Source organism: Danio aesculapii, chromosome 20 (assembly GCF_903798145.1).
Source record: "Danio aesculapii chromosome 20, fDanAes4.1, whole genome shotgun sequence".
Classification (NCBI taxonomy): domain Eukaryota; kingdom Metazoa; phylum Chordata; class Actinopteri; order Cypriniformes; family Danionidae; genus Danio; species Danio aesculapii.
In genome coordinates, this window is record NC_079454.1 from 832,998 (window position 1) to 852,905 (window position 19,908).

Consider the following 19,908-nt stretch of genomic DNA (forward strand, 5'->3'; position numbering starts at 1 on the left):
GCCAGCCACAAAATTGGAAATAAAAAAAATTGGAATGAGTCACGAAAAATCTAAATTGCTTCTATCACTAAGGCTGTGTCTGAAACCGCCTACTACTCAGTAGTACTACTCAAATTTAAACGTACTTCTCGGCGTTCTATACAGTATGAATGCGAAAAGTATGAATGGAATTCGGACGTACTACATCCGCCATGACCTACCTGCATCAGTTGCGTCGCTTAACTCCCATTCAGGAATTCTCTTGCGGGGCATCATGGGATAGCCGGATGCGCACTTCAGAATCTCGCCGGAAGTAGTAAGTCATCCGGGTACTTCTCACTTACTGATTTCCGAATTGTATGAATTCGGACATACTACTCTGCTCGCATACTGATTTTAGCATACTATATAGTATAGAAGCATGCGGTTTCGGATGCAGCCTAATTCTCCAAGTCTACAAAACAGTGAAAGCCATGTTAAAGTAGTGTCTTTTCATTTTTATCGTATTTGGTAGGTTATTGGTTTACCCGCCACCGCCTGCTAAAGGAGGAATCTCAGTGACCAATGAGGACCTGCACTGCCTGAGTGACGGAGAGTTCCTCAATGATGTCATCATTGACTTCTATCTCAAGTCAGTATCTTTTTTATCTGTACATTGCTGTGAACAAACGTTCATTATGCCCTTCCTGGGCATAATCATACTGATATTGGAGCTTTATTTTAGACATCTGTGCTGTGCTGATGTTTGGTTTATTTGTTATTTCCTTTTTTATTATTTGTGAATGTGATCAAGCTTGCATGTTAAAAGTATGACAATAAGAAAAAGATGATCTGTTGAGCACAAAGGAAGATATAATGAAAAACGCTGGAATAAAAACAGCCATTGACTTCCATTGTATTTTTTAGTTCCTATAGTAAATGTCAGTGGCTGCTTTTTTCCAACATTCCTCAGAATATCTTCTTCTGTGTTCAACAGAAGAATGAAACTCATAAGCAAATAGAATCACTTGAGTGTAAGTAAATGAGGAGATTTTGGGGTTGAACTATCTCTTTAATACACAACATTTTACTACAAGTTGAACTAAATTGTGGTCTCCCTCTCTAACTTACTAAATTACTGTGATTAACTAGTGCCTGGTTGAATATTGTGCAGTTGTAGTGGGTGAATAACAAAAGCAAACGACACTCACCGGCCACTTTATTAGGTACACTTTCTAGTACCAGGTTGGACCCCCATTTGCCTTCAGAACTGCCTTAATCCTTCATGGCAGAGATTCAACAAGGCACTGGAAATATTCCTCAGAGATTTTGCTCCATATTGACATGATAGCATCACACAGTTGCTGCAGATTTGTCGGCTGCACATCCATGATGCCAATCTCCCGTTCCACCACATCCCAAAGCTGCTCTATTGGATTGAGCTCTGGTGACTGTGGAGGCCATTTGAGTACAGTGAACTCATTGTCATGTTCAAGAAACCAGTCTGAGATAATTGGCGCTTTATGACATGGTGCGTTATCCTGCTGGAAGTAGCCATCAGAAGATGGAGACACTGTGCTCATAAAGGGATGGACATGGTCAGAAACAATACTCAGGTAGGCTGTGGCGTTGACACCATGCTCAATTGGTACTGATGGACCCAAAGTGTGCCAAGAAAATCTCCCCCACACCATTACAACACCACCAGCCTGAACCGCTGATACAAGGCAGGATGGATCCATGCTTTCATATTGTTGAGGCCAAATTGTGAGCCGAGCATCCGAATGTGGCAGCAGAAATGGAGACTCATCAGACCAGGCAACGTTTCTCCAATCTTCTATTGTCCAGTTTTGGTGAGCCTGTGTGAATTGTAGCCTCAGTTTCCTGTTCTTAGCTGACAGAAGCGGCACCCGGTGTGTTCTTCTGCTGCTGTAGCCCATCCGCCTCAAGGTTGGACGTGTTGTGTGTTCAGAGATGCTCTTCTGCAGACCTCGGTTGTAACGAGTGCTTATTTGAGTTACTGTTGCCTTTCTATCAGCTGGAACCAGTCTGGCCATTCTCCTCTGACCTATATTGAATGAAAGCTATGTTGATTGTGAGTTATTTAATGAGCATATGTGCTCTGTGCTTGTAGATATCTGTTTTTGGAGAAGCTGAAGAAAGAAGATGCCGTCCGCAGTCACGTCTTCAGCTCCTTCTTCTACAAGAGACTCAATCAGAGAGAGCGGAGGAACACCGTAGACACCTCCAGCCTGCCGTGAGCGCACATTATTTGCTGGAAATGTTTCCCTTTTTCGAGATGTGCTGCAGTTTAATACTGAGGATGTGTGTGTGTCGTGTGTTTCAGCATCCAGAAGAGGAAACACAACAGAGTGAAGACATGGACGCGTCATGTGGATCTCTTCCAGAAGGACTTCATCTTTGTGCCCATTAATGAGTCGTGAGTTTTTCCTCTCACTGAATGGAGACGTGTGTGACTGTATGTTATTATCATTTAAAAGGGTCCATGTTATTCAGTTTTATTCACAGTGTAATAGCCAGCGATGGGGAGAGCGGTGCTATAAATAAACAGTGAGACTTTTATCAGTACTGAACAATCAAATGAGTAACTGTTTCCCCATTACAACACCATTACCTGAGAATATATAACTGTATATAACGTTATAACTGATATATAATATATAACGTTATAACTGATATATAATATATAACGTTATAACTGATATATATAACATTATAACTGATATATAATATATAACATTATAACTGATATATAATATATAACATTATAACTGATATATATAACATTATAACTGATATATAATATATAACATTATAACTGATATATAATATATAACATTATAACTGATATATTATAACTTTATACCTGATATATTTTTCTCCAGAAGAATAGTTAAAATCTGAGAGTCGTTTTCCTTCAAACCGTTGTACATTTCTTTTACAGGAAAAACGATTTATTTGTTTTACAATTATTGGTTTCGTTTTATTTTACAATTAAAAACATAATAATAAAATTAATTGTTGTTAATTCTGTTCAATTTGTTTTTTCTAATAAAAGAAACTACAAAAAGTACAGATAAGAAAACCGTTAAAGTACCGAACTGATAAGTGGCGTCGATAAAAGTAGTGATACCGTTTAAACCTTAACGATACCCATCCCTAGTGACGAGTAATTCTAATCCAGTTCAGCAGCTCACGTCGTCACATGCCGCAACAGCATTAGTGGCTACGCAGGTGATAATGTGAGCTCTGCTACCAAAGGAGGAGACGAAGCCACGACGTCAAAGCAAAAAAACACTGGAGACACTTATTACTCCGACAGAACTCAGCAGAATAATATCTAGATATATAGTTGAGGACATGCTGCTGTTGTGTCTCACATTATCCCACGACAACATTACAATAGTGTAGATTAGTGAACGATGCTTTATATTTATTTTATAGTCATTTAACAAATTATTTTTTAAAGTAATGCAAAAGTTACTTTTCCTGTTTATTAGTAGTATATCAGTGGTTAGCACTGTGGCATCACAGCAAGAAGGTTGCTGGTTTGAGCCTCGGCTGGGTCAGTTGGCGTTTCTGCGTTTAGTTTGCATGTTCTGCCGGTGTTGGTGTGCGTTTCCTCCGAATGCTCCGGTTTCCCCCACAGTCCAAATGCATGTGACATAGGGGAATTGATTAACTAAATTGGCCGTAGTGTATGAGAGTATGTGTGTATGGGTGTTTCCCAGTATTGGGTTGCTGCAGCTGGAAAGGCATCCGCAGCTGGAAAGGCATACTTGGCGGTTCATTCCGCTGTGGCGACCCCTGATAAATAAAGGGACTAAGCTGAAGAAAAATGAATGAATGAGAATAATTACATTAAAAATATATAAATATATAGATCAAAAAATTTAATAAATTGACTTTCATAAAGGTTTGGAAGCACCTGACGAAGAGTAAATAGTGAGTAAATTTTCCATTTTTGGTGAACTGTCCCTTTAAATATCCTCTGGCGGTTCAAGTATTAAATAAAAGTAGCATTTTCAGACCAATCCCCAGGCAGCCTGCTGCTCCAGGTGTGTGTTCACAGGTGTAAGTCGCGTGGGATGAAAGCTACGTTTCAGCTAAATGCAGAAGTGTAAATACTAATTTCTCAAAAATCAACTAGCCCTTAAATACTGCTTTGGTATTAACCTAAACCTTTAAATGCTGCTATTTTTATCTTGCTTATTATGATTATTTATGCATTTTATCTTATGTATTATTGACTGCTTTCCATACCTTTTTTATTGTTGAAATATTTTCATAATTATAGTAAAGTGACATTTATAATATGTGGTAAATTTGATCTGTTTTTTGCCATGATATTGTCAGAGAAGCTTACATAGCTGCTGATTTCTCTCTCTCAAAAATGATCTTGTCGGTGCCTATGGCGTAGTGGAAAGTGCACCGACACATGCACTCCAGTGTTCACGGCAACCCGGGTTCGATTCCTGCCTTGAGGTCCAATGCCAATCCTTCCCCTCTCTCTGCTCCCCATACTTTCCTGTCAATTCTCTCTACTGTCCTGTCAAAATAAAGACAAAAACCCCTAAAAAACAATAAAAAATAATAAAATGTACTTGCTGAGTGAATATATTGTCATATTTTTAAATAGTCTCTCTCTCTCTTTGTCTGCCTGTGTCTGTGTAGAGCACACTGGTATCTGGCCGTAATCTGTTTTCCGGGTCTTGAGAGTGCTCAGGTTGAGCCGAACCCGCTGTACCAGCCTCAGACTGCGGTGTCCTCCAGCCTACCCACAGACGGAGCTTCAGAAGAGCGGGACCAGTTCAGCCAGAACACAGCCGTCCCGCACAGAGCTGAGGCAAACCAAGTACAGTTGACCGGTGAGTCCTTCAATTACAGACCAGTCACTATACAGTCACTGCTGAGTTACTGTCAATTCTGCCACACTCAGTTGAAGTCAGAGTTATTAGCCCTACTTTATATTTTTTCCCCAATTTCTGTTTAACTGAGAGCAGATTTCTTCAACACATTTCTAATCATAATAGTTTTAATAACTCATCTCTAATCACTGATTTATTTTCTCTTTGTCATGATGACAGTAAATACTATTAGACTAGATCATCTTCAAGACACTAGTATTTAGCTTAAAGTGACATTTAAAGGCTTAAAGAGCCCATACTTTACATTATAAAAGGTCATATTTTGGTTTTGGGTCTCCAGCAACAGGCTGATATTCATGCAAGGTCAAAAAACACTTTCATTGTCCTATAATCTGCATTTCAAGAGTTCACACTTGGCTGATTATTGATTATAAGCAAGTTTGGCATGCTGTCCTGGGAGAGAAAAGGTCTTTGAGCCCTGGGCTTCCTCCCGTTTGCAGGGTGAGAGGGGAGCTTTGAGCTCAGGTAGATCTCGACAACTCCCCCCTTGATTAGAGCTGATGACTAAAATGATTGCAATGAAGAGATATGCTGCAGGATGAGAGTTTGACAGTAGTGTTAAATTTAGATTGATCAATTCACTTGTAGTGCATGTTTTTTTGGAATGTGGGAGGAAAACCGGAAAACTCGGAGAAAACTCACGCGAGCACTGGAAGATCATGCAAACTACGCACAGAAACGACCGCCAGTCTGTTAAAGGACTAGAACCGGTAACGTTCTTGCTGTGAGGCAACAGTACTAACCACTGGGCCACCGTGCCGCCCTATGAAGAGAAAGGTGGAGAAGTAGAGGTGGAAGGGGGGATTCTTCAAATCAAAGATGGCTGTAGTGAGAAACCCTGGCTGTTTATAGTGGGTTAGGACGGGCCTGATTGGTGGATCATACGTAGCTAATGCAGAACCAGCCGTGTTCAAACATAATCACGTGATCCTCTCGAAATTAGTTTATAAATATACTTCTCTTATTTTACCTAATTATCCTAACGACTCCCGTAAGAATGGTTCAGCGATTCATTTGTTCCCAAACCCCTGCTTAGCGTGAATCTAATCTGTGCCGATTAGCCGATGACCAGTCTGTTGTGATTGGGTGACTGCGTTAAGCGTGAGACATAGAGAAGCCTCCACCACGGCTTATCAACATTGTTGAAGTAGTCAGGGTGCAGAGTGTATGTGTGAGCCCACTGCAGGAGTGCATTAAAGCAGTGCAGTTAAACACCAGCATATTGCTCTACTCTTAATCATGACACACATTCAGTATTAATCCACACAGCGGCAAAAGCTGAACTATTCTGAATCTAGACCGCCGCACATGTGTAGGAACAGCTGACGGTGGCCTTAGCGTTGTGTTTCCATCATGGCTTTAAATGCGATATGAGAATATAAAGAGAACACTAGATACAGTACAAGCCGCGTGGAGCAGTTACAAGTAGCAAAACTAAATTTAAAGAGCCCATATTATACATGAAATAGGGTCATATTTAGGTTGTAAGGGTCTCCAACAACAGTCTAATATGCATGCAAGGTCATAAAACACTTTGATGGTCTTATAATCTGCATTTATTTTTACCTAATTATCCCAGCGACTCCCAACCCAACCCCCTCCTCAGCGCGAAGCTAATATGCACTGATTGGACCGATGACAGCCTGCTGCGATTGGTCGACAGTGACAGGCTTCAGCGCGAGACACACACACACACACAACCCTCCTCAGAAGAACTGGGGAGATCGACGCGAGTCTCCTAGCCTCTCCCTCTCCCTCTCTCTCTCTCTCTCTCTCTCTCTCTCTCTCTCTCTCACACACACACACACACACACACACACACACACATACACAACGCTCCTCAGAAAAACTAGGGAAAGCGAAGCGAGTCTCTCTCTCTCTCTCTCTCTCTCTCACACACACACACACAACGCTCCTCAGAAGAACTAGGGAAAGCGACGCGAGTCTCCTGTCTCCTAGCCCCTAGGCGTCACAAACTCGACCTGTTCTTTTTCTCTCTCTCTCTCTCTCTCTCTCTCTCTCTCTCTCTCTCTCTCTCTCTCTCTCTCTCTCTCTCTCTCTCTCTCTCTCTCTCTCTCTCTCTCTCTCTCTCTCTCTCTCTCTCTCTCTCTCTCTCTCTCACACACACACACACAAACACATCACGTTCCTCCTCAGAACTAGGGAGATCGACACCTCTCCCGTCTCCTAGCTTACGATCGCCATAGCAACGACAAACGGCAGTGGAACGCGAGCTCACAAAAGCCTTTAACGTTAAATCCGTAAACAAAGCGGCACGCGTCGCGTTTTTAACGTGGCTTACATGTGATAAGAGAATATAAAGAGTAACCGCGTGTACTGTACCAGGTTAACAAGTAACAAAACACAATAAATACATAATTTGCAAGTTAAACGAGGCAACAATTTTAATCGCACTTACTTACACTAGTGAATAAACCTCAACCACTGACTCTTCACAGTTCACAACTCATCTTTGGGTAGAGACTGTCAATATTATCCATCTGAGCACAGCGTGACTTCATTGGACCGGCGGTGTCTGTGTGTGTGTGTCTAGTGTTTTTTCTGTGTTAGTGGGCGGGGCCGCAGGTTTCAAATCTCCCTGGTTTGCGCGCATAACTACTGGCGAGGCTTGTGTTTCGTGGCTGCGTCATCGCGAAACACCTAATGACTCGTTATCAAGACGACTCGTTTGAAGCACTATGAGTCGACTCTTTTATAGATGAATCAATAGTTTTAAACACTGTACACTTACAGATTTAAGCCTTAGCTGGATATTTCACTTCACTTAGAGCTGTGTTACACACTACATGGAAGAGCATTTTCAAAAACCCATAATATGGGCTCTTTAATATATCACATTTACTTACACTTGTGAACTAGAGGAAGAAACTGATCCATGAACTTGGTACTGTAAAGTTCCTGTCAAGCTTTGACAAAGTCCCATACATCAGTAGTCCTCTTTGCGAGGAATCCCCTCGGGTAGATTACTGCATTAATCAGCTGAACGCTCACTCATTATTGTTCACTCATCTTCAGTCATGATCAGTCCCACACACACACCCGCACTCTGCTAGTGTTTGAAGGGAAAGGTGCGTTCACGTTTTACTGGATCCAGCACTTCATATTTAGTCGTTTCATATTGACGTCGATACGAACAGGCAAAAGATCCAGACGAACGACGAATCATTTAAATGACTCTGAGCTGAATCTGTTAATAAAAAATCAATAGTTTTAAACAATGTGCACTTTCAGATTTAACCCTCAGCTGGATGATTTTATTCACAAGAGCTGTGATACACACTGCAAAACTCATAATAGGGGCTCTTTAACTGGGTTAATTAGGGTAAAGTTAGGGTAATTAGGAAAGTCATTGTATAACAGTGGTTTAATCTGGAGACAATCCAAAACTAATATTGCTTAAAGGGGCTAATAATATTGACCTTAAAATGGCTTTACAACTATTAAAAACTGCTTTTATTCTAGCCGAAATAAAACAAATAAGACTTTCTCCAGAAGAAAAAATATTAGAGGAAATACTGTGAACATTTCCTGAATTTGTTTCAACATCATTTGGGAAATATTTTGAAGAAAAAAATTCACTTGAGGGAAAATAACTCTGACTTCAGCTGTGTACAGACATACAGAGAATTGAAATGATGTTTCTCTGAGACCCTGAGCGCACATAGAGATAACAAAAACACGTTTTGCTCTCCATTCCAGATGGTTTACGCAGAATAATCGAGTATAACACAGAAGACGATTCCCACCAGTCTGATGACCAAAGCTCATGTCCGGTAATTCACTTCAGTTTGGTGTCAAAGTTCATTCTGTTAATGTAGCCGTCAGTGTAAGTGTGTATTGTTAGGGTATGATGATTTATTCATCTTCATTGTTCAGTGATTGAAATTGCTCACAGATAAGCTGCAGTTAAACACTTGAGTTTTCACATTTTTACCTTCTGGGTCTGACAGGAGCACCTTTAGCTTAGCTTAGCATAGATCATTGAATCAGATTAGACCATTAGCATCTTACTCAAAAAAAAAATTAGAAGGACTTTCTATGTTTGTCTATATAAAGTTCGACTCTTCTGTAGTGCATCGTATAGTAAGACTGACAGAAACTGAAAAGTGCTGTTTTACTATTAGTAGCCGCACCACGACTGCAATCATACTACAATTGATTATTACGCCACAATAAGAGTTTAGTTCCTATAAGTAACCTAGAAAATAGCAACTTTTCATTTTCTTTTGGTCTCACTACACGATGAAACTACAGAAGAGTCAAGCTTTAAATAGGAAAATTACCTGGACGCTAATCCTAGATGTTAATATCTAAATGCTAATGGTCTAATCCGATTCAATGATTTATGCTAAGCTAAGCTAAAAGTGCTCAAAGATGGTAAAACTCAACTGTTAACTCTAAAGGAGCTGAAAAATGAGGCTATTGCAGAAAAAAAGTGGAGTGTTTCTTTAAGTAAATGTAAAACATCTACGTGATTGCAGTAATGCTTTCATTAAGAATTTTGACGTCAGTAGCCTTGTTTTGGTCTCTCTTAAGTGGCCTCAACAACTAGGTACTTGGAGCAGAAATAAGTACAATGTACTTAATGTGTTCATATTGCATTGCACAACACTTCTGGTGCCCTTGAGGTGGGATACAGGTTGGGTTATGAACAGGTTTGGTGGTATGGGTGGGTTGAAGTGTTAGGGATGATCAACAAATGTAATTACAGATGTAATTAGATGCAGATAATAAAAAAATAAGTGCAATGTGATAAGTTGATTGTATTAAATGATAATTTAAATGCTTATAAAGTATTTTTAATTAAAGTACTACTGAACTACTGTTGCAACAGTGCAACTGCTTTGGCTAACATGGATTGTAGTTAGCGGTGCAGTGAAGTGCTTTGAAATGTGCATTTTTATTCTATGTTTGACGTAATCTCAACTGAAACATGAAGAGAGGGTGGGGCATAGAGTAACTCCTCCCCTTTTAAAAACCAACTGGAGCGTCTGATTATGGTTATGATGTGATGAAAAACTGTAGTTTGAGGTGACGTGAATAAAACCGTTGATCTATTTAGCTGGAAGTGACAAACTACAAGCTTAACATGTTGCTATCAGTTTAATATATTCTAAATGCAAATTTTTGTCACGGTGTTGGAGCACACTAGATTACAGATTTCATTAAAATGATCAACACTGATGCTAGCATCTAAAATACTTTATTTTAATACCCGTTATTTGATCATCGAAGGATTTGCAGTGGGTTTGTGGCGTCATTCATTTTGTTACAGTGACTTTAAAAAAGTCCACCTTAGAATTAAATCAATATAAATGAAATAAACACAGGCCTCGGATATTTAATCATGAGAGACACATCGATTAGTTTTTGTGTGCATGCATGTTTGAACTTGTGATTGTGTTTTCAGGATGAGTGCAGTGAGGACGGGGCATTGGCGGACGAATCTGGCAGCTTCGACAGAGCAGAGTGGACCTCCAAACCCACCATCTGCAAACAGTCAGTGCAGATAATTCCTGTGAACACATGCACAAGTCAAATAAACCACAAACAGATATATAATTGGATTAGAATATAATACAAAAGCAACCGTTAAAATCCAGTTTGAAGTTGAACTTTTTTATTCATTTATTTTTGACACTAACAGTGATATTTGATTGGTTTCCTCAGGCCTTGTATTCTGATCATGGATTCTCTGCGTGGACCAACCAGGTCAACCGTGGTGAAAACCTTACGAGAGTAAGTTACTACTTGGACACACACAGAAGTGAAAATAAAACCTTAACACACTGATGCTGGTCAAAGTGGGTCCATTAGAGCGTTTTTCAGCCAGCTGAACCTTCCAGCACTCCTCTGAAAGCAGCTCGCTTTAGGCTTGGCTGAATGGATGATCCACATAAAAACAGATGTGTGTGATTTTGAGACGTTCTGGCTATAAAGTAAAAATGTTGTATACTATAAAAACACGACAAGAGTTTATTATTATTATTGAAATGCTATTGATAACACTTTAGAATAGAGTTGTATTAGTTAATGCATTTACTAACATGAACAAACAATGAATGATATGTAAATTACAGTATTTGATCATGTTAGTTAATGAAAATACAGTTGTTTATAGTTAGTTCATGTGAATTTACTGTGCATTAATGTTAACGAGCATAAATTCGAATGTTAATAATGATTAATAAATGCTCTACAGGTATTGTTCATAATTAATTATGCTAGTAAATACAGTAACTAACATTAACTATTGAAACCTTATTGCAGTGATTCTCAACTGGTGGGTTGCGACCCAAAAGTGGGTCACGGGAACATTTTCAGTGGGTCGCAGAGTGTGTGGTCAAAAAAGCAACAAGTTTCAATTTGAACTTCGTTTGCGTATACCGGACTTTTATTTTGAAATGCGTGCGTGACAACCGACCCAAAAGTGGGTCACGGGAACATTTTCAGTGGGTCGCAGAGTGTGTGGTCAAAAAAGCAACAAGTTTCAATTTGAACTTCGTTTGCGTATACCGGACTTTTATTTTGAAATGCGTGCGCGACAACCGACCCAAAAGTGGGTCACGGGAACATTTTCAGTGGGTCGCAGAGTGTTGTGGTCAAAAAAGCAACAAGTTTCAATTTGAACTTTGTTTGCGTATACCGGACTTTTATTTTGAAATGCGTGCGTGACAACCGACCCAAAAGTGGGTCACGGGAACATTTTCAGTGGGTCGCAGAGTGTGTGGGTCAAAAAAGCAACAAGTTTCAATTTGAACTTCGTTTGCGTATACCGGACTTTTATTTTGAAATGCGTGCGCGACCGACCCAAAAGTGGGTCACGGAACATTTTCAGTGGGTCGCAGAGTGTGTGGTCAAAAAAGCAACAAGTTTCAATTTGAACTTCGTTTGCGTATACCGGACTTTTATTTTGAAATGCGTGCGCGACAACCGACCCAAAAGTGGGTCACGGGAACATTTTCAGTGGGTCGCAGAGTGTGTGGTCAAAAAAGCAACGAGTTTCAATTTGAACTTTGTTTGCGTATACCGGACTTTTATTTTGAAATGCGTGTGCGACAACCGACCCAAAAGTGGGTCACGGGAACATTTTCAGTGGGTCGCAGAGTGTGTGGTCAAAAAAGCAACAAGTTTCAATTTTAACTTCGTTTGTGTATACCGGACTTTTATTTTGAAATGCGTGCGCGACAAACGACAAAAAAGTGGGTCACGGGAACATTTTCAGTGGGTCGCAGAGTGTGTGGTCAAAAAAGCAACAAGTTTCAATTTGAACTTCGTTTGCGTATACCGGACTTTTATTTTGAAATGCGTGCGCGACAACCGTACCGTTTGACATGTGAAATTTCATTTAATTATAGCAACAAACATGTCGCAAGTACGACCCAGAATATGTAAAGTATGGATTATTTACATGTATTGATGGCTTAAAACCTCAGTATGTCGTATGTAGTGAAGTGCTTTCAAAAGAAACGACATTTAGAAACCGAACATCCTGGTTGCAAAGACAAACCTGTGGACTATTTACAAAGACGACTCCAAGAGCTGAGGGCATCACAAGTGCATACATATAATTAAATGACAGCAATAAAATCATCTTCTTATTTGTAAGTCTTGCTGATTTTCTTATGATTTGTCTGTCACTACTTGTGTATGTTAACAAATAAATACAAATTAATTATCATTCCTAGAATTATATTATAGTTCCTAAAAATTAGGGTCGCGGCTTGATGACCATGTAAAAATGTGGGACCAGTTGAGAACCACTGCCTCATTGTAAAGTGTGGCCGAGCTATTTTTGATCAAAATAAATAGTAGTTCATCAGAGTCTCTCTCTATCACTGACTGCTGTTTATCTGACGTAACGCAGGAGAAGCAGACACACACAAGGGAGCGGTGGGCGGAGAGAAACTGCTCATTTGCATTTAAAGCCACAGGCTACAACAGAATAACAGAATAAGCAGATTCTGGAGGCTGTAATAAATGATCTGCTGGGTGTTTTGAGATGAAACTTTACAGACACCTTCTGGAGACACCAAAGGCTTATCTTACATCTTGTAAAAGGGGTAAAATAGGTGCCCTTTAAGGCAGATGAAATATTTTGTTCACATCCTATATAAAATGTACTCAGAAGAACGAAGCCGCAGTAGTTTTTTTCAGTGTGGTAACACCTCGTAATGATGCGTGCTGCTGTTAATTATTGTTATTAATAAAGTTTGTTTCCTCTTGGATTTATGGAGGTGGATCTTTGAAACCGTAGTGTGTGTGTCGTGTTTCACAGGTATCTAGAGGTGGAGTGGGAGGTGAAGAAAGGCTCTCGGAGGAGTTTCGGGAAAGAGCTGATGAAGGGTTCGAGTCCTCGTGTGCCGCAGCAGGACAACTTCAGTGACTGTGGAGTCTATGTGCTGCAGTACGTGGAGAGCTTCTTCGAGGTGAGAGGATCAAAATACACTAGTACTGAACCGTTCTTAGGATGGGAACGCCAATTAAAGTCTCGTGAAAATAGTATCAGTATTTTTAGTTTTAAGGATATCTATAAGCTAGTGTGGTCCAAAACAGTGACAACATTGGGATTTAGAAGATTTAATCATCCAAATCTAGTCACTTCCGTCTAAATAGATCAGCCACTTTTGATGTCAAAAGGCCTGAGGTATCAAGACATTTGTGCTGCCCATTACATTACAAACCACAGGAGAGGGACAATTCTCCAGCAGGATAGCGCTCCTTCTCATACTTCAGCCTCCACATCAAAGCTCCTGAAAGCAAAGGAGGTCAAGCTGCTGCAGGATTGGCCAGCCCAGTCACCAGACATGAACATTATTGAGCACGTCTGGGGTAAGATGGAGGCGGCGTTGAAGATGAACACAAAGAGTCTTGATGAACTCTGGGACTCACTTAAACCTGGATAGGCGACAAGGCTTTTTTCGGGTAGTGTGTGTCTACTGAATCGTTTCTATTCTAAGAGCATGTAAAATATCAAAAACCTATTGCTGATAAGGAGGTGCTGCTGACTTCCTATTGATAAGAATAAGTTGTCTAGCTACTACAGTTGCAAAAGCTCCACTATCAGCCTGTAATGAATTTAAATCAACAGATTCAGGCAGAATTACTAACAGTGCTGGAGATTTTAAGGGCTTTGGGGTCTATTGATGATTAAAAAAAACACTGCCAACAATCAGAGGGTTTCAAACAAGCATGTTCACCGCTAGTTCCTTGACGTCAGCCTGGTGTGTCTCGGGCTTTACATTCTAATGCATGAGAAAATAAAAAGACATTCACATTCAAGCTGCTTCGTGATTTCTCTGTTGACTGCTGATTAAACGGATTTCATTTCCCTCCCCAGAGTCCCCTTCCAAGCTTTCATCTCCCAATGAATTTACTGGAGTGGTTTCCCCAACAGCGGATGAAGACCAAGCGGGAGGAGATCAAGGATCTGATCCTGAAGCTTCAGACTCAGCAGCAGCTCAGCCTGGAGAGCTCCGATCAGACGGACCGCGCTCACAGCCCTTACGAGGACTCTCTGGAGTCAGCCGACCTCATCCCACCAATCAGCTCCTGAGCTCCGTCACATGACTAACAAACACTTACAGCCAATCAGGGCCTTGTGTGATTGTACGCTGCTGGACGACTCTGCCGTTATTTCTGACGATCTCCTTCTAGTTTTGATGATACGAACTTAAACGAAACAACTTTGTGTTTGTCTGTCTGATTTCATTTGTATCTAATAAATTGTACATAAGCTAGGCGTTTCTCTGACTTTGACACTTCTGCTGCCTTTAGAGTTTTACATCTCAGACATCCTTCAGTTTTGCTCCATCTGTGAAATAATGAAACTTCATGTGTTCATCACCCTGGACGCTTCGCTCGAATGTGCCTATAGGGTGATTAACACAGTACTGTCCAGTGTTGCGTTTGGACTCTGAAGGAAAAAAGTGCGCTTTTTTTGTAAAATCAACCTCCGAGCAAGCTTTGTGTGACTACAGTGAAATAGATTCATCTTTCAGTGTTCTGCTATTTGCCATTCAGCAGTGCACATTTGCCTTGGTGGACAGACAAATACAGGAATATCACGTGTCAACAAACATGAGGCTTTGCTTCTTTATGTTTCTTTACGTGTTTGATTGGGTTCTACGTTTGGGCTTTTCTGATGCTGTGTTCACACCACACGCGTGAGTAAATCGCGCGTAAATAGACACGTGAACATTTAGGCTACGTTCACACTGCCAGGCTGAGTCCTCAAATCTGCTGTTTTCTCAGATCTGTTGTTTCTGCATGGCTGTTCACACTGCTCTTATAAATGTGGCCGATATCAGATTTGCAGTGTGAACAGATCCTGTTCCTAAACTGACCCACAAGCGCCAAAGTACAGATACGGACAGCACAAACTGTCTAATAATGCACACAGTGTGTATACTGTATGACGTAAGCACGGTCAGATCATGCTTATATGATTATTACTCTTCACAGACAACCGTGGTGTATTTAATCAAATGTAAATGATTGTTCTGCTACTACTAAAGTGTATTTCGGCATTTGAAATCTAAAATAAGTCACTTGTGATTGAAAACACTGATCATTTGTGATTTATGACACTCTCGGTGCGCGTTTGTTTGACCAGCGGTGTAGTGAACTCATCAAGGGTTAATGAGGAGCCGCAGACTGAACTGTGAAGGCGGAGTTGGTTTATCTCTGTTTGGATGCTCAAGCACCTGCCCTTTATTCTCTCGGAGAGAAAGTTCTCCCTCCTTTGCACACGGATCCACTATCCGCAACACGCACGACGCTCTTCAGCTTCATGATCAACCCGTGCCCCAATCATTAACAAGCACCAGTTTTGCCTTCAAAATCTTTTTCCCCATGAACAACCAACTTTCTGTGGTCCAGTAATCGCCCTGTGTGCTGTTCTACTGTGCTGCTGAGGAGTAGAGGATGTCTGCAGCACAGAATGATGACGCATGTCGCTCGAAGATGATGTAAAAGTCACATGAAATCCGACTGAACCGTTCACACTGCGGTCGCACTGCAGAACATCAGATCTGATTTAAGACTACATATGAAAGTGCCACAGATCTGACTGGTAAAGATCAGATTCCATGCGGTTTGGGCTGTTCACACTGTCATTAACTGAGTCGCATGTGGGCAAAGAAATCAGATTCGAGTCACATTTGGCTGCAGTGTGAACGTAGCCTTTGAGTGTACTTCATTCCCTTGTGAAATCCCCTCGCAATTGACGCTGCTCAGTGACTCCATTGATGCTTAGTGACTTGCATTGACTCCAAATGGCTAACATGGATTTTATTGAGAGATTATCTGTGTTTGTGTGCATTAGGAAGGCTGAAAAACAGCGTAGATTCGTTCGGCGCCATGTCAGTCCACTAGATGCTGATTTCAGAGGTGCACCAGCTCTGAGTGTTCATCATCTTCTCCAGAAACTGTACCTGGATGATGGAGGCTTTCAGTGGTGCTTCCGACTGAGCCGAGCCCAGTTTGATGAGCTGTTGTCCGGTGTTGACGGGACTATTTTCCCTCAGGACACCAACAACAGGCGCTACGTCATAATCACGCCCTTACAAGCGAAAGCTCCTGATTGGTTAACATGGTGCAAATGTCTGCTGAAGTTCCGATTTTCTAACTCGAGCAAAACGCTCAACTCACGCTGCTTCATTCACGCGAATCTTATCGTTTGCACCTCCTTATTCGTGCGAATCACCACAGGATGTCAATTTGTGTCTTAGCATTGAGCTAACATGTAAATCACTTGCGCTTGATGCTTCATCTGCGTCTGGTGTGAACGCAGCACAGGGGTACTTAGACATGAATCTTGTCTATTACTAAACATTTGCAGGTCAGGCGTTGTAATGTTACTGGCAGCTAGCTCTCTGCAACTCGCACATGGTTGTCCACTGAAGCCAAGCAGGGCTGCGCCCGGTCAGTACCTGGATGGGAGATCACACGGGAACACTGGGTTGCTGGTGGAAGTGATGTTAGTGAGACCAGCAGGGGGCGCTCAACCTGCGGTCTGTGTTAGTCCTAATGCCCCAGTATAGTGAAGGGGACACTATACTGTCAGTGAGTGCCGTCTTTCAGATGTGGTCATTAAAAATCCCAGGATGTCCTTCATAAGAGTAGGACTATAACCCCGGCATCCTGGCCCATGCATGGCCTCTGTCCATCATGGGCTCCTAACCATCCCCATATCATAACTGATGAGGAGATTCCCCCCAAAAAGTGTGTCTTCAAATGCTTTGTGTCTAGAAAAGAGCTGTGTACATGTAAGGAATTATTATCAATGTGAAGTTAGCTTGTGGGTTTTTGCCTGAGTAAACGTTTGCCATTGACTTTGATTGGACTGACATCAATTGTGCGACAGTCGAGTCACGCTGGGTATATTGCTCGCGAGAACTTTCAGGCGTCAGCCAATCAGATGCAAATATTAGTGCTAATGCTAGCTAATCACGTTCTTGCAACTTCAGAGAACAGTGGTCTGTCAAAATGGAGGTGAAGCTTAATAGGATGGTTGGTGGTCATTACTCAGTGCTTTATGATCAGTCTTATTCATCTTTATACACTACTATTACTGTGCCTTTGTGTGTCTAGGCAATGTCCTGTGTGTTTATATATCGCAATTATTATGTATGGCCATACACCCAAAGCACTTCACAATCAACGGCAAACAACGGCACCAGTGTGCTCACCACACACCAGCTATAGGGGGAGCGGAGAGACAGTGATAGAGCAAATTTGGTGGATGAGGACGATTGGGAGGCCATGATAGGTAAGGGCCAATGGAGGGAATTTGGCCAGGACACCGGGGTTACACCTCTACTCTTTACCAGAAGTGCCATGGGATTATTAATGACCACAGAGTCAGGACCTCGGTTTAACATCTCATCTGAAAAGCAGCACTCACTGACAATATAGAGTCCCCTTCACTATATTGGGGCATTAGGACTCGCACAGACTGCAGGTTGGGCGCCCCCTGCTGGCCTCACTTATGCCACTTTCAACAGCAACCTCGGTTTCCTATGTGGTCTCCCATCCAGATACTGACCAGGAGCAGCCCTGCTCAGCTTCAGTGAGTAATCGGCCTTGGGCTGCAGGGTGATATGGTAGTAGGTAGTGGCGTAGCAGGCCGCGTTATCAGGGGGCCCTGTGTCACAACCCCCCCCTTCAGTATGTGATCGCTCCCCTAACACCCCCCACCCCCCCATCCTTCAGCATGTGAATTCATACCCCCACCCCAACAACAACCAGCCAACACCCCCCCCCCCCCCCCCCCCGCTATTCTGTTTGTGAACCGCTTCACCCCCACACCACCCCCTGCCCCGCTATTCACCAGGGTGCCCTGTCAATAATCCCGTGCAGTGGGGTCCCCGCATTTTGCGCTACGGCCACTGGTTGTAGGTCCAAGCTGCATGTGATTGTCTTTACTATATGACGATAGCATCAGTGTGAGGTGTGAAATATTTTGAGCTTGTCCACTTTCGACCACTTCCAGAGGTGGTTGAATATGCATTGATCAGATTTCCTAACAGTGTGAAAACACTTGGTTGAATGCATTCAAACAGCTGCTAAACACCGCCTGGTCTACGCATGTTGAGCGAGCTGAAGCCTCAAAATATTCAGATAAGGTGTTGGATGATCACCTTTTGGAACTGAAGTAGATTTTGGTGAAAACCCAAACAATACAAACAGAAAAATAATACAAAACAAAAACAATCTGAGAAATGAGTTATGTGTGATAAGAATAAAATGACAGAAGGAGAAAGAGCTGAACTACTGAAGCCTCATGCATTGCCTCAGGTATGTGTTTCTCACAGTCATTCAACAGAAGGTCAAAATCTCGACGCTTCTGTGGGTCTCGTCTATCAAATCTGATCTTTATCCTGTATTCTCTATTGGATTCGATTCAGGTGACTGGTTGGGGCCATTCTACAAGCTTGATTTTCTTTCTCTGAAAGCATCTGAGAGTCTCCTCGGCTGTGTTTTGGATCATTGTCTTGCTGAAATGTCCACCCTGGTTTCCACCCCAGATCATACATTCTCCTTGATGGGCTTGAAATTATGTTGGTATTACTGAAACTGCATTGGCTTGGTTAGGTTTTGCCACAGTGTACAGTAAAAAGTACTGCTATGGCGATATCATTAAAAAAACATTGAGTTTATTTCCACTTATGTCGATGATACACCAGATGGGCTACAGCAGCAGAAGACCACACCGGGTGCCGCTCCTGTCAGCTAAGAACAGGAAACTGAGGCTACAATTCACACAGGCTCACCAAAACTGGACAATAGAAGATTGGAGAAACGTTGCCTGGTCTGATGAGTCTCCATTTCTGCTGACACATTCGGATGCTCGGCTCACAATTTGGCCTCAACAACATGAAAGCATGGATCCATCCTGCCTTGTATCAGCGGTTCAGGCTGCTGGTGGTGGTGTAATGGTGTGGGGGAGATTTTCTTGGCACACTTTGGGTCCATTAGTACCAATTGAGCATGGTGTCAACGCCACAGCCTACCTGAGTTTTGTTGCTGACCATGTCCATCCCTTTATGAGCACAGTGTCTCCATCTTCTGATGGCTACTTCCAGCAGGATAACACACCATGTCATAAAGCACCAATCATCTCAGACTGGTTTCTTGAACATGACAATGAGTTCACTGTACTGAAATGGCCTCCACAGTCACCAGATCTCAATCCAATAGAGCACCTATGGGATGTGGTGGAACGGGAGATTGGCATCATGGATGTTCAGCCGACAAATCTGCAGCAACTGCGAGACGCTATCATGTCAATATGGAGCAAAATCTCTGAGGAATATTTCCAGTGCCTTGTTGAATCTCTGCCACGAAGGATTAAGGCAGTTCTGAAGGGTCCATCCTGGCACTAGTAAGGTGTACCTAATAAAGTGGCCAGTGAGTGTAATTTATTAGTTTTTATTTAACCCAATTCGATCTGATCTTTTTGTATTGCTCCTAGTTG

General features: G+C 41.8%; 1 protein-coding gene across 4 annotated transcripts in view; it reads left to right on the forward strand.

Moving 5' to 3' along the window:
* The window catches only part of senp6a (SUMO specific peptidase 6a), a 38,463-nt gene extending 23,692 nt beyond the window's left edge, over nucleotides 1–14,771 (forward strand). For all 4 annotated transcript variants that reach the window (XM_056481199.1, XM_056481201.1, XM_056481202.1 and 1 more), the window contains 9 exons: nucleotides 494–610; nucleotides 2,093–2,215; nucleotides 2,306–2,398; nucleotides 4,654–4,847; nucleotides 8,628–8,701; nucleotides 10,339–10,427; nucleotides 10,599–10,667; nucleotides 13,207–13,357; nucleotides 14,269–14,771. In XM_056481199.1, the coding sequence (XP_056337174.1) occupies nucleotides 494–610; nucleotides 2,093–2,215; nucleotides 2,306–2,398; nucleotides 4,654–4,847; nucleotides 8,628–8,701; nucleotides 10,339–10,427; nucleotides 10,599–10,667; nucleotides 13,207–13,357; nucleotides 14,269–14,484 (1,126 nt within the window). In that variant the 3' untranslated portion in view covers nucleotides 14,485–14,771. The remainder of the gene's footprint in view (nucleotides 1–493; nucleotides 611–2,092; nucleotides 2,216–2,305; nucleotides 2,399–4,653; nucleotides 4,848–8,627; nucleotides 8,702–10,338; nucleotides 10,428–10,598; nucleotides 10,668–13,206; nucleotides 13,358–14,268) is intronic.
* The last annotated feature ends 5,137 nt before the right edge of the window (nucleotides 14,772–19,908 follow it).